Source organism: Erinaceus europaeus, chromosome 1 (genome assembly GCF_950295315.1).
Source record: "Erinaceus europaeus chromosome 1, mEriEur2.1, whole genome shotgun sequence".
Lineage (NCBI taxonomy): Eukaryota > Metazoa > Chordata > Mammalia > Eulipotyphla > Erinaceidae > Erinaceus > Erinaceus europaeus.
The window spans coordinates 186,206,601-186,219,672 of NC_080162.1; the positions used below are offsets into that span (position 1 = coordinate 186,206,601).

The 13,072-nt window shown below is 38.9% G+C and overlaps 1 protein-coding gene across 1 annotated transcript in view; it reads left to right on the forward strand.

The window, feature by feature from the left end:
* Positions 1-13,072, forward strand: part of CPA6 (carboxypeptidase A6) — a 320,500-nt gene that overhangs the window by 118,059 nt on the left and 189,369 nt on the right. Inside the window, exon 2 of the mRNA XM_007527135.2 lies at positions 10,287-10,362. Within this exon, the coding sequence (XP_007527197.1) occupies positions 10,287-10,362 (76 nt within the window). The remainder of the gene's footprint in view (positions 1-10,286; positions 10,363-13,072) is intronic.

Here is a 13,072-nt window from a genome sequence, read left to right on the forward strand (position 1 = left end):
CAGTACTGAGAGGGAAGTTCATAGCCATACAAGCACACATTAGGAAACAAGAAAAAGCACAAATAAACATCCTGATTGCATATCTTAAAGACCTAGATGGAGAAGAAGAACAAAGGAACCCTAAAGCAACCAGAAGGAAATAAATCACTAAAGTTAGGGCAGAAGTCAATAACACTGAAAATAAGAAAACCATACAAAAGATCAAGGAAAGTAAATGTTGATTCTTTGAAAGAGTGAACCAAATCGACAAACCTTTAGCCAGACTCACAAAACAAAAAAGGGAGAAGACCCAGATAAATCGGATAGTAAATGAAAGAGCAGATATCACAACAGACACTGCAGAAATTCAACATATCATGCGAGGCTTCTATGAACAACTATATGCTACCTAGGTAAGGAACCTGGAAGAAAGGGACGATTTCTTAGATACCTACAAACTTCCAAAATTAAGTGAAGAAGAACTAGATAATATTAACAGGCCCATCACAGCTAATAAAACTGAAACAGTTATCAAAAACCTTCCCCAAAATAAAATTCCTAGACCAGATGGTTTTACAAATGAATTCTACAAAACCTTCAAATAAGAATACCTCTACTTTTAAAAGTCTTCCAGAAGATTGAAGACACTGGAATATTCCCTTTCAGCTTCTATTAGCCAACATCACTTTGATACCAAAAGCAGACAGGGATATAACCAGAAAACTACAGACCATTATCTCTGATGAACATAGATGCGAAAATATTGAACAAAATTCTAGCCAACAAGATACAGCAGTATATTAAAAAGATTGTTCACATTGACCAAGTGGGGTTTATCCCAGGCATGTAAGGTTGATTTAATATGCATAAATCAATCAACGTGATCCGCCTCATCAACAAAAACCACATGGTCATATCAATAGATGCAGAGAAAGCCTTTGACAAAATACAACATCCCTTTATGATCAAAACACTACAAAAAATAGGAATAGGTGGAAAATTCCTGAAGATAGTTGAGTCTATATATACCAAACCTACAGCCAACATCATACTCAATGGTGAAAAACTGGAAGCATTTCCTCTCAGATCAGGTACTAGACAGGGATGCCCACTATCACCATTACTATTCGACATAGTGTTGAAAGTTCTTGACATAGCAATCAGGTAGTAGCAAGGAATTAAAGGGATACAGATTGGAAGAGAAGAAGTCAAAATTTCCCTATTTGCAGATAACATGATAGTATACAAAGAAAAAGCTAAGGAATCCAGCAAGAAGCTTTTAGAAATAATCAGGCAATACATTAAGGTGTCAGGCTACAAAATTAACATTTAAGAATCAGTGGCATTCCTCTATGCAAACACTAAGTTAGAAAAAGTTGAAATCCAGATATCAATTCCTCTTACTATAACAACAAAAACAATACAATACCTAGGAATAAACCTAACCAAAGAAGTGGAAGACTTGTATACTGAAAATTATGAGTTACTACTCAAGGAAATTGAAAACGACACAAAGAAGTGGAAAAATATTCCATGCTTATGGGTTGCAAGAATTAAAATCATCAAAATGAATATATTACCCAGAGCCATATACAGATTAAATGCTATCCTCATCAAGATCCCAACAACATTCTTTAGGAGAATAGAACAAATGCTACAAATGTTTATCTGGAACCAGAAAAGACCTAGAATTGCCAAAACAATCTTGAGAAGAAAGAACATAACATCACACTCCCAGATCTCTAATTGTATTATAGGGCCATTGTCATCAAAACTGCTTGGAACTAGGACGTGAATAGACATACTGACCAGTGGAATAGAATTGAGAGCCCAGAAGTAAGCTCCCACACCTATGGACATCTAATCTTTGTCAGAGGTGCCCAGACTATTAAATGGGGAAAGGAGAGTCTCTTCAACAAATGGTGTTGGAAAAAAATGGGTTGAAACATGCAGAAGAATGAAACTGAACCACTATATTTCACCAAATACAAAAGTAAATTCCAATTGGATCAAGGACTTGTATGTTAGGCCAGAAACTATCAGATACTTAGAGGAAAATATTGTCAGAACTCTTTTCCACATAAATTTTAAAGACATCTTCAATGAAACAAATCCAATTACAAAGAAGACTAAGGCAAGCATAAACCTATGGGACTACATCAAATTAAAAAGCTTCTGCACAGCTAAAGAAACCACTACCCAAACCAAGAGACCCTGCAAAAAGTGGAAGAAGATTTTTACATGCCATACATCAGACAAGAGGCTAATAATCAGAAGAAATAAAGAGCTTGCCAAACCCAACAACAAGAAAACAAATAGCCACATCCAAAATAGTGAGAGGACATGTACAGAGTATTCACCAGAGAAGAGATCCAAAAGGCTGAGAAACAGATGAAAAAATGCTCCAAGTCTTTGATTGTCAGAGAAATGCAAATAATGACAACAATGAGATACCACTTCACTCCTGTAAGAATGGCATACATCAGAAAAGGTAGCAGCAACAAATGCTGGAGAGGTTGTGGGGTCAAAGAAACCCTCCTGCACTGTTGTTTGCAGTGCAAATTGGTCCAGCTTCTGTGGACCTACCCTATGATCCTGCAATTTTTCTCCTGGGGATATAACCTAAGGAACCCAACATACCCATCCAAAAAGATCTGTGCACACATATGTTCTTGGCAGCACAATTTGTAATAGCCAAAACCTGGAAGCAAGCCAGGTGTCCAACAACAGATGAGTGGCTGAGCTAGTTGTGGTATATATACACAATGGAATACTACTCAGCTATAAAAAATGGTGACTTCACTGTTTTCAGCCGATCTTGGATGGACCTTGAAAATTTCATGTTAAGTGAAATAAATCAGAAACGGAAGGATGAATATGGGATGATCTCACTCTCAGGCAGAAGTTGAAAAACAAGATCAGAAGAGAAAACACAAGTAGAACCTGAACTGGAATTGGCATGTTGCACCAAAGTAAAAGACTCTGGGGTTGGTGGGGAGGGAGAATACAGGTTCAGAATGATGACAGAGGACCTAGAGGACCTAGCTGGGTCATATTGTTATATGGAAAACTGGTCAAAGTTATGCATGTACAAACTATTGTATTTACTGTTGAATGTAAAACACTAATTCCACAGTAAAGGAATTAAACAATAACAATAATTCTTCCCATGGCTGTAAAACAGTTACAGATTGCTTTCTTTGAATCTTGAAGAGATGGAAGAGATCCAGATGGAGGGTTTTTTTGTTTGATTTTGTTTTGTTTTGTTTGTAAGTTGTCAAGTGATCCATCGCTCAGAAAACAACCCTATCACCAAGGAGAGTTGCCATTCTCAGTCTTACAGTATAAAAATTATTCTGGGCCTGTGGCTGGACAGTGGCCCAGCTGATTAAGTACACATATTACCATGCACAAGGATGCAGGTTCAAGCCCCCAGTCCCAACCTGCAGGGGTTAGCTTTAAGTGATGAAGCAGATCTATAGATGTCTGTTTCTCTCTCCCTTTCTACCTTCCCCTCCCTCTCAACTTTTCTCTGTTATAACAAATTAATAAATTAAGTTTTTAAAATGTATACAGGTTCTGGTGGATGAGACCAGGATATGATGAATCCAGGGAAAAAAAGTCAGAAGCATGTGTTTCAAGAAAGAAAAATACAGGAGTTATCATTGCTTTTGAATTTCAAAGCTCACATTTGTAATTGTTTCATAATACAATTGTTTATCTTTTTCTTCTGTTTTCTTTTATTCCCCTATAAGTAATGGTTTTTGTCATAATGAGTAAAATTTTTTTGAGAAACTAAAGTTATAAAGTCATATTAACCTAGTAGGGGCTAAAGCATACTATGTCATCATGAGCAATCCAAGGCTCTTAAAGGCGGTAAGGCAGAATATTTTAAAATAACAAAGCTAGGACCAGCAAGATAGCTCACATATATATTGTGTCTGCTTTATTGTGGGCACAAACCCAAGCCTCCACTCACTGGAGGAAGCTTTGGTGCTTGTTATCTTTCTGTCTCTCCTTCTCTGGTTTCTTGTCTCTATCTGGAAAAAAAAGGCTGTCTCAAAGAGGTGACGTTCCAGTGAAGACACACAAAAATAGCAACAAAGCTAAAGTAAGTGGAAGGGAACACACAGTTAAGAATAATTGCCCAGGGGTCCAGTGTGGTGTCAGCATATTGACCTGCTCTTATCCAAGCTTGATGTCTTGGTTTGATCCCTAGCACCACACCACACAAGAGCACCAAGGACAAAGACAAGTGAAACGCTGAGGATAGTGGAGAGATTTCTGCTTGCTTTTTCTCTCTCCATATAAGTATTTTAGAAATTGGTCTGAGGGGCTAGAAAGCTAGCTCACTTGTGAGGGTACCAGACATGCAACTCAAGTTCAAACCCTGCCCACCAAACTGGGAGGAGCTTCAGTGAGCGCTTTCTCTCCTTCCTTCCCTCTCCCTCCTCTCCTTTCCTCTGTCCCCCAACCACCCCCCCAAAAAAAAGCCGGGAGTGGTTAAAACACCAGTGGTAACAAAAATTTTAAAAAGAGGAGCCAGACAGTGGTGCACATAGTACTGAGTGCAAGGACTTGCACAAAATCTGGGTTCAAACTCCCACTCCTCACCTGCAGTGGGGACACTTCACAAGTAGCAAAGCAGGTCCGCAGTTGTCTGTCTGTCTGTCTATCTATCTATCTATCTATCTCCCCTCCCCTCTCAATTTTTCTCTGTCCTATCCAATAAAATGGAAAAAATGGCTGCCAGGAGCAGTGGATTCATAGTGTTGACACTGAGCCCCAGCGATAACCAAGAGGAAAAATAGATAGTAGATAGATAGATAGGTAGGTAGATAGATAGACAGACAGACAGACAGACCTGTGGAAGTGACTGAGTGGCACAGTATATGTGTAAGGCTCTGGATTCAATCTCCAACAATGCATTCAAGTATTGATATCATTTCCTAACAAATCTAGAATTTTTGGTGTCTGGTGCCCTGCACAGGAACTTAACTTACCTAGCTAATGGAAACTGCTGTTCATCTCAATAGAAGCAGAATAGGAAAGTGGGCAACTTTATCCTTCATCCCAGTACTACTTCTGATGCCAGAAAGATAGTAAATGAAATGTAGTTTTTGTTTTGTTTTATACATGTAGGATTAATAACAGTGTACTTTATCTTTAACCATATACAATGCTAAATAGGGCTGTGGTAATAAGGGCACACATTACCATGTGCAAAGACCCAGATTCAAAGTCCTGTTCCCCACCTGCAGGGGAGAAGTTTCATGAATGATGCAGTACTGCAGGTATCTTTCTCTTCCCCTCTTTATCTTCCTATCCCATAAAAATATATAAGAAAGTGAACATTTTAAATATTACTAAAATTTTTAAATACTGGGTTGTTTGAAATGTTAGGACACATTTTTGCATATTCTGACAATTCAATAACTCCTAGTGCACTTTATTTAGATTCTTCTTACATTTTTCAGGAAGTCAGTTATTTTCAGCGGCTATCTTTACAGTTGCACATTAGTAAGCAGTTAATAATCATCTACTGTCTACAAACCACATTGAACAGTTGTGATTATTATAGACAAGGACTGTACTCCCCAACCTGTCTTCATCATAACATACCTGGAAAATGATATACCTGTCTAGCTTACCTTGAGGATGTGTCACCCCCACACAGAACTCTGGCAAACCATGTGACAGCTCAAGTTTTCTGAATCTTTACTGCAAGAACCATGTCAAGTGTTCAGTTTCAACTGTGGTAAAATTTTAATGGCTGATAGGGACAGAACAAAAAAGGAAAACTACAGACCAATATCTCTGATGAACATAGATGCCAAAATATTAAACAAGATCTTGGCCAACCGGATACAGCAACACATCAAAAATATTGTTCATCATGACCAAGTGGGATTCATCCCAGGAATGCAAGGCTGGTTCAACATCCGTAAATCAATCAATGTCATTCATCACATCAATAAAAGCAAAGCCAAAAACCACATGATTATCTCAATAGATGCAGAGAAAGCCTTTGACAAAATCCAACACCCATTCATGCTCAAAACTCTACAAAAAATGGGAATAGATGGGAAATTCCTCAAGATAGTGGAGTCTATATATAGCAAACCTACAGCCAACATCATACTCAATGGAGAGAAGCTGAAAGCATTCCCCCTCAGATCAGGGACTAGACAGGGCTGCCCACTGTCACCGTTACTCTTCAACATAGTATTGGAAGTTCTTGCCATAGCAATCAGGCAAGAGAAAGAAATCAAAGGGATACAGATTGGAAGGGAAGAAGTCAAGCTCTCACTATTTGCAGATGATATGATAGTATACGTAAAAAGACCTAAAGAATCCAGTAGAAAATTACTGGAAGTTGTTAGGCAATATAGCAAGGTATCAGGCTACAAAATCAATGTACAAAAATCAGTGGCATTTCTTTATGCAAACACTAAATCTGAAGAAGAAGACATCCAGAAATCACTCCCATTTACTGTTTCAGCAAAATCAATCAAATACCTAGGAATAAAGTTGACCAAAGAAGTGAAAGACTTGTATGCTGAAAACTATGAGTCGCTACTCAAGGAGATAGAAACTGATACCAAGAAATGGAAAGATATCCCATGCTCATGGATTGGAAGAATAAATATCATCAAAATGAACATTCTCCCCAGAGCCATATACAAATTTAATGCAATACCCATCAAAGTTCCACCAAGCTTCTTTAAGAGAATAGAACAAACACTACAATCATTTATCTGGAACCTGAAAACACCTAGAATTGCCAAAACCATCCTAAGGAAAAGAAACAGAAATGGAGGCATCACACTCCCAGACCTTAAACTATATTATAAAGCCATCATCATCAAAACAGCATGGTATTGGAACAAAAATAGGCACACAGACCAGTGGAACAGAATTGAAAGCCCAGAAGTAAATCCCAACACCTATGGGCATCTAATCTTTGATAAGGGGGCCCAAAGGATTAAATGGAAGAAGGAGGCTCTCTTCAATAAATGGTGCTGGGAAAACTGGGTTGAAACATGCAGAAGAATGAAATTGAACCACTTTATCTCACCAGAAACAAAAATCAACTCCAAATGGATCAAAGACCTAGATGTCAGACCAGAAACAATCAAATACTTAGAGGAAAACATTGGTAAAACACTTTCCCATCTACACCTCAAGGACATCTTTGATGAATCAAACCCAATTGCAAGGAAGACCAAAGCAGAAACAAACCAATGGGACTACATCAAATTGAAAAACTTCTGCACATCCAAAGAAACTATTAAACAAACAGAGAGACCCCTCACAGAATGGGAGAAGATCTTCACATGCCAGACATCAGACAAGAAACTAATCACCGAAATATATAAAGAGCTCAGCAAACTTAGCCGCAAAAAAGCAAATGACCCCATCCAAAAATGGGCAGAGGAAATGAACAAAACATTCACCACAGAGGAGATCCAAAAGGCTAACAAACATGAAAAACTGCTCTAGGTCACTGATTGTCAGAGAAATGCAAATTAAGACAACACTAAGATACCACCTCACTCCTGTAAGAATGGCATACATCAAAAAGGACAGCAGCAACAAATGCTGGAGAGGATGTGGGGACAGAGGAACCCTTTTACATTGCTGGTGGGAATGTAAATTGGTACAGCCTCTGTGGAGAGCAGTCTGGAAAACTCTCAGAAGGCTAGACATGGACCTTCCATATGACCCAATAATTCCTCTCCTGGGGTTATACCCCAAGGACTCCATAACACCCAACCAAAAAGAGGTGTGTACTCCTATGTTCATAGCAGCACAATTCATAATAGCTAAAACCTGGAAGCAACCCAGGTGCCCAACAACAGATGAATGGCTGAGAAAGCTGTGGTATATATACACAATGGAATACTATGCAGCTATCAAGAACAATGAACCCACCTTCTCTGACCCATCTTGGACAGAGCTAGAAGGAATTATGTTAAGTGAACTAAGTCAGAAAGTTAAAGATGAGTATGGGATGATCCCACTCATCAACAGAAGCTGACTTAGAAGATCTGAAAGAGAAACTAAAAGCAGGACCTGATCAAATTGTAAGTAGGGCACCAAAGTAAAAACCCAGTGGTGAAGGGTAGACATGTAGCTTCCTGGGCCAGTGGGGGGTGGGAATGGGCGGGAGGGATGGGTCACGGTCCTTTGGTGATGGGAATGGTGTTTATGTACACTCCTAGCAAAATGTAGACATATAAATCAGTAGTTAATTAATATGAGAGGGGGAAATCAATTGTATGTCTCAAAGGTTCTCAAAAGACAAACTGAATCTTTTTAATAGATAGGCTACGTATTTGATATGCGGACTCTCTCAAAAGCCTAGACCAAGTAGATTAGAAGCTCCCAACAGCACAGCTATATACAAGATACTGGGTACTGTACAGCAAACCATAACAAAGGGACTTTTCAAAGTTAACCCAATTAACAAATAATGTGATGATAATATTAACTATTGATTGTCTTTTTGAACCCTAAGACAGCAGGAACCTCACATCTTCACTATAGAGCCCCTACTTCCCCCAGTCCTGGCACCCTTGGATAGGGCCCACTTTCCCGTATGCATCTCCCAATCCATACCAAATAATATTGCATCCGCCGATCACAACCTAACCAAAGCAACGATTGCCATCTCAACATGCTTCACCTCAGAGTGTATCCAGAGACTTCACGTGTCGAATGACAACCCTTCAGCTTCATTACTCGGGTGAGACCTTTCCTTTTATAGTACACTCTAATTTCATCTCAGGTAGTTCACTTTCTAACAAAGTCCCATAACCTAGACATACACCAGTTTCTGTGAGAGAGAGCGTATGTGCACACGTATCCATAAACTACTGCAAAATATATACCTGAAAGCAGGATTACACTAGAGTTTGCAGTGAGTACCTCCCTAACACTTCCTCTCCACTATTCCAAACTTGGGATCCATGATTGCTCAACAAATTGTTTGGCTTTGTATGTTAACTCTCTTTTCAATCACCAGGTTCCAGATGCCACCAGGATGCTGGCTAGGCTTCCCTGGATTGAAGACCCCACCAATGTGTCCTGGAGCTCAGCTTCCCCAGAGACACACCTTACTAGGGAAAGAGAGAGGCAGACTGGGAGTATGGACCGACCAGTCAACGCCCATGTTCAGCGGGGAAGCAATTACAGAAGCCAGATCCTCTACCTTCTGCAACCCTCAACGACCCTGGGTCCATGCTCCCAGAGGGCTAGAGAATGGGAAGGCTATCATGGGAGAGGGTGGGTTATGGGGATTGGGTGGTGGGAATTGTGTGGAGTTGTACCCCTCCTACCTTATGCTTTTGTTCACTAATCCTTTCTTAAATAAAAAATTAAAAAAAAAAAATTTTAATGGCTGCAAAAACTTTTAAAATATAGTTTAATGTTACTCCAGAAATACTAATGTCTAGGCCATTATCTATTTACTAGTTAATGCATTGATTTTTCCATCCCCATTATTAAAATATAAGCCTGACTGAAATTGATCTTGAGTTTTTATCAGTTTAAAATGTGACAACCATCAGCATCTCATGACACATTTGTAAACCATTGGTGGCTCTCTAGTTTCCCCCCACATACCAGATGGGAAGCTCTGTGCTAAGAGAAATAGGATGAGTTTCTATTTACTAAGGTTCATGTAAAAAAAAAATCCCATAGCGTGTGGTTTTCATATGCCCTCTCATTGAAAGTCACACTCTTTCAGCATTCCATTGCTAAAATAATGGTTAGCCTTGCTTTTGTCAACAGGAGTCTGCTTTCTTGGTATATTCTCTAAGCTACTCATGAAACTAACTGTCCCTTTTGCCACTATTTCTGCTGTTTGGGGTCTTACTATGCTTATATATGAATTTTTAATTTTCAGAGACTAGAGAAAATAAAAAATATATAGGACAGAGAAATTGAGAGAAGGATGGGAGGCAGAGTGAAAGAGAGACACACAGGCAGCACTGCTTCACTGTTCTTAAGGGTTCTCCCTTCTAGGTGGGGCAAGGGGCTTAAATCTGGATCCTTGTTCATGGTGATGTGTGCAATCTACTAGATGCACCACTGCTGGACCCCAAAAGCCAAATAGTTTTAAGACAAGGAGGAAAAAAAAAGAGATCAATATAATTAGAAAGTTTTAAAAAATGGATAAAAATTATTCTAATTGGTCCAGAGCTTTGTTGTTTTTATTCTTCAATGCAGTTTTAAAAACAGACATTTGATCTTGCTAAAGCTTTTAAAAGTTAAATATGAACCTTTTTTTCTTATTTTTATAGTGATATGGTGATACAACTTATTCCCAACACAGAAGAAAAAGTGGATGCAGTAAAGAATATATACCATCAACTTAAGGTAATAAAGTATTCGCTTTCTTATTAGGCAATTATGCTTAAAATAATGTGCTTCCCAGGGTCTTACTGACGGGCATTATATAAGTGAAATTAATTGGCCAAGAGAAGAAAACACTAAAGGATAACTTAAAAGAACTTTTAAAAGATAGTTACTAATGTCTACTAGAAATTACTAATTACTAATTACTAATTTACTAGAAATTACTAATGTCTAGGCCATTATCTGTTTACTAATTAATATATCAATTTTTCCATCTCCATTATTAAAATATAAGCCTGACTGAAATTATCTGCTTTTGCTTGGTCATATTCTCAGCAAAGGGCTGGCATATGCAACAAGTTCATTGATTTTCTAACAAATAAGCAAATTTAGTTTATCATCTTCCAGGGGTTCACTTTACTTTTTTGAAATCTTCCTGCTGATCACCCAGACACTTTCCTTCTAATTAAAACTTCAAGCAGAAATATGTTGTGGAAAATATTCTAGAAATTCAAGTTAATTAATTTTGCTACGATTCAGTGGGTCTGATAAAAGAATTTTGTTAAAGGTTGAAAGGTTCTGATGATTCGCTCTTGATGAATTTTATGGATTTTAAAGTCAGAGTTTCCCACCTTCCCACTACTGCATATAACTGAGTGGTAACTTTAGCTAAAAAGACTTGGTGAGAAGGTGGATGAGTTACTAAGTAGAAGCCAAGCCCATAAATGTGTGATAGTTTATCTTCACTTTAGTAAATAGCAAAGAATGTCACTAAGGAAGACTTACTAGTCTTCAGTGCGGGCTAGAAAATAATCTTGCCTAGATAGCTGAATTACAGTCCTACCCAGAGAAAGTGCTGGGGGAAAGGAAACAGTTAGATCCCATGGTTTTGAAAGTATTCCATAACCACAACAATCTCAGTCATTTTGTTTGTGTTTTTGTTTGTTTGATTATTCTCTTTGACCCCTTCCTTAAAAATGTTGATTTATTTACAAGTGAAGTTTTGAAATTTTAAAATAATTACTTGGGGACCAGGTGGTGATGCACATAGTAGGAAGCTCAAGGATGCTTGCAAGGATCCTGGTTCCAGCCCCTGGCTGCCTACATGTGCGGGGGCAGGGGAGGTGGGGGCAGGCGGGGGTGGGGGGGTCACTTCACAAGCAGTGAAATAGGTCTGCAGCTACCTGCCTTTCTTCTTCTCTATCCTCCCCACCCCTCTCAATTTTTCTGTCCTATCCAAAACATCAGAAAAATGGCCACAGGAGCACTGAATTCAGAGTGTAGGCACCAAGCAAGCCCCAGCGATTATGCTGAAGGCAAAAGGGAAAAAAATGACTTTATTACACAGGAGAGACAGAGTTTGAGATGAGACAGGAAGACAAGTCAGCACTGCTCTGATACACGTGACGTTGGGGAATCATGCCCAATGCAAGCCCAAAGTCCTTCACTGTCCTAGGAGGGTTACATAAATAAATCATCATAGATGAGACCAAAAGATGAGCAAGGTAGGACCGGGGATACTGGTGACAACACATTTATATTATGTCTTATTGGTACATTCACAAGGAAAAGAAAAAAATAAGCATGCAGGGATTTTTTTTCTTCTTTTCATTTAGTCCTTGAGGTTAGAGGACCCTGAGAGAGGAAGAAAGGTAGCTGGAAAGGAACACAGAGCTAAGGGAGTAAGAGTGAGAGTTCACAGTAGAATGTTGACAGTGCCCTAACAATTCCGTGCTACGGAGAACTACTCCATTCCCTTTGTCATTATGCGCCAGTCACAGTGCTAAGAAACACGTGTGTGTGTGTGTGTGTGTGTGTGTGTGTGTGTGTGTGTGTGTGTGTGTGTGTTGCTTCATTTTAACAATCCTACAAAGTGGGTATGCCTATTACTGCTATTTTCTAAATGATGCAACTAGGGGAGAAGATAGAGACTAAGTAACTTAGCCCACATCACAGTGTGGAATTGGATCACACATCGGGTCATCACCAGGCCTTATAAAGCCCAAAGAGGCCAGCTTCTTGCTCTAGTCTGTTTACTCTGATCATGCTCACAGTGGAGGTGATGGAGGCCGAGGGCAGTGGACACAAAATCTAAAATATGATTGTTTTTGTCTCTTGCTGTAGTTTTTATGTTGGGGTTTCTCAAGGCCACCCCCCCATGCTGACATACAGGAAGACTCTCATAAAATGGTCAACAGTCCTATTCAAAAGTGCTGATTTACTTATTTTTTTTTCTAGAATAGTCATAAAGAAAAATGGCATATATTCAGGAGAAATCAGGCAGAAATCTCAAAGGATCATCTCTCTGTGGAATTACACAGAAAGTTCTTAATTCTCCCAGCAACAAGTTATGGCAGTACATGTAAAATATTTTCTGCCAGGGAAGTTCATCATAGACTTGTGCAGTTGATATTGGAACTTAGTGCACATAAGCTCCAGACTTCCAGAAGGAAAGCAGATGTTGAATATGAATCGTGTTATTTGCACAATTTAAGCACAGTGAGCCATTTATGCCATTCTGGGTGGTGGGAACCCTCCCAAGTCAAAAAATTCTCATGTGTCAGTCAGGGATCAGTCTTGTAAATGAGCCATTTTAATGATGGCAGTTTCAGGACTGCTATCATAACTCTTTTCTGTACTTTTTTTTTTTTCACTTCCTTTAACTAAAGAAATGGTTTTGTTGGGCTGAAGTTGGAAACTTTGAACACACTTACATTTCTGTCTAAAAGCA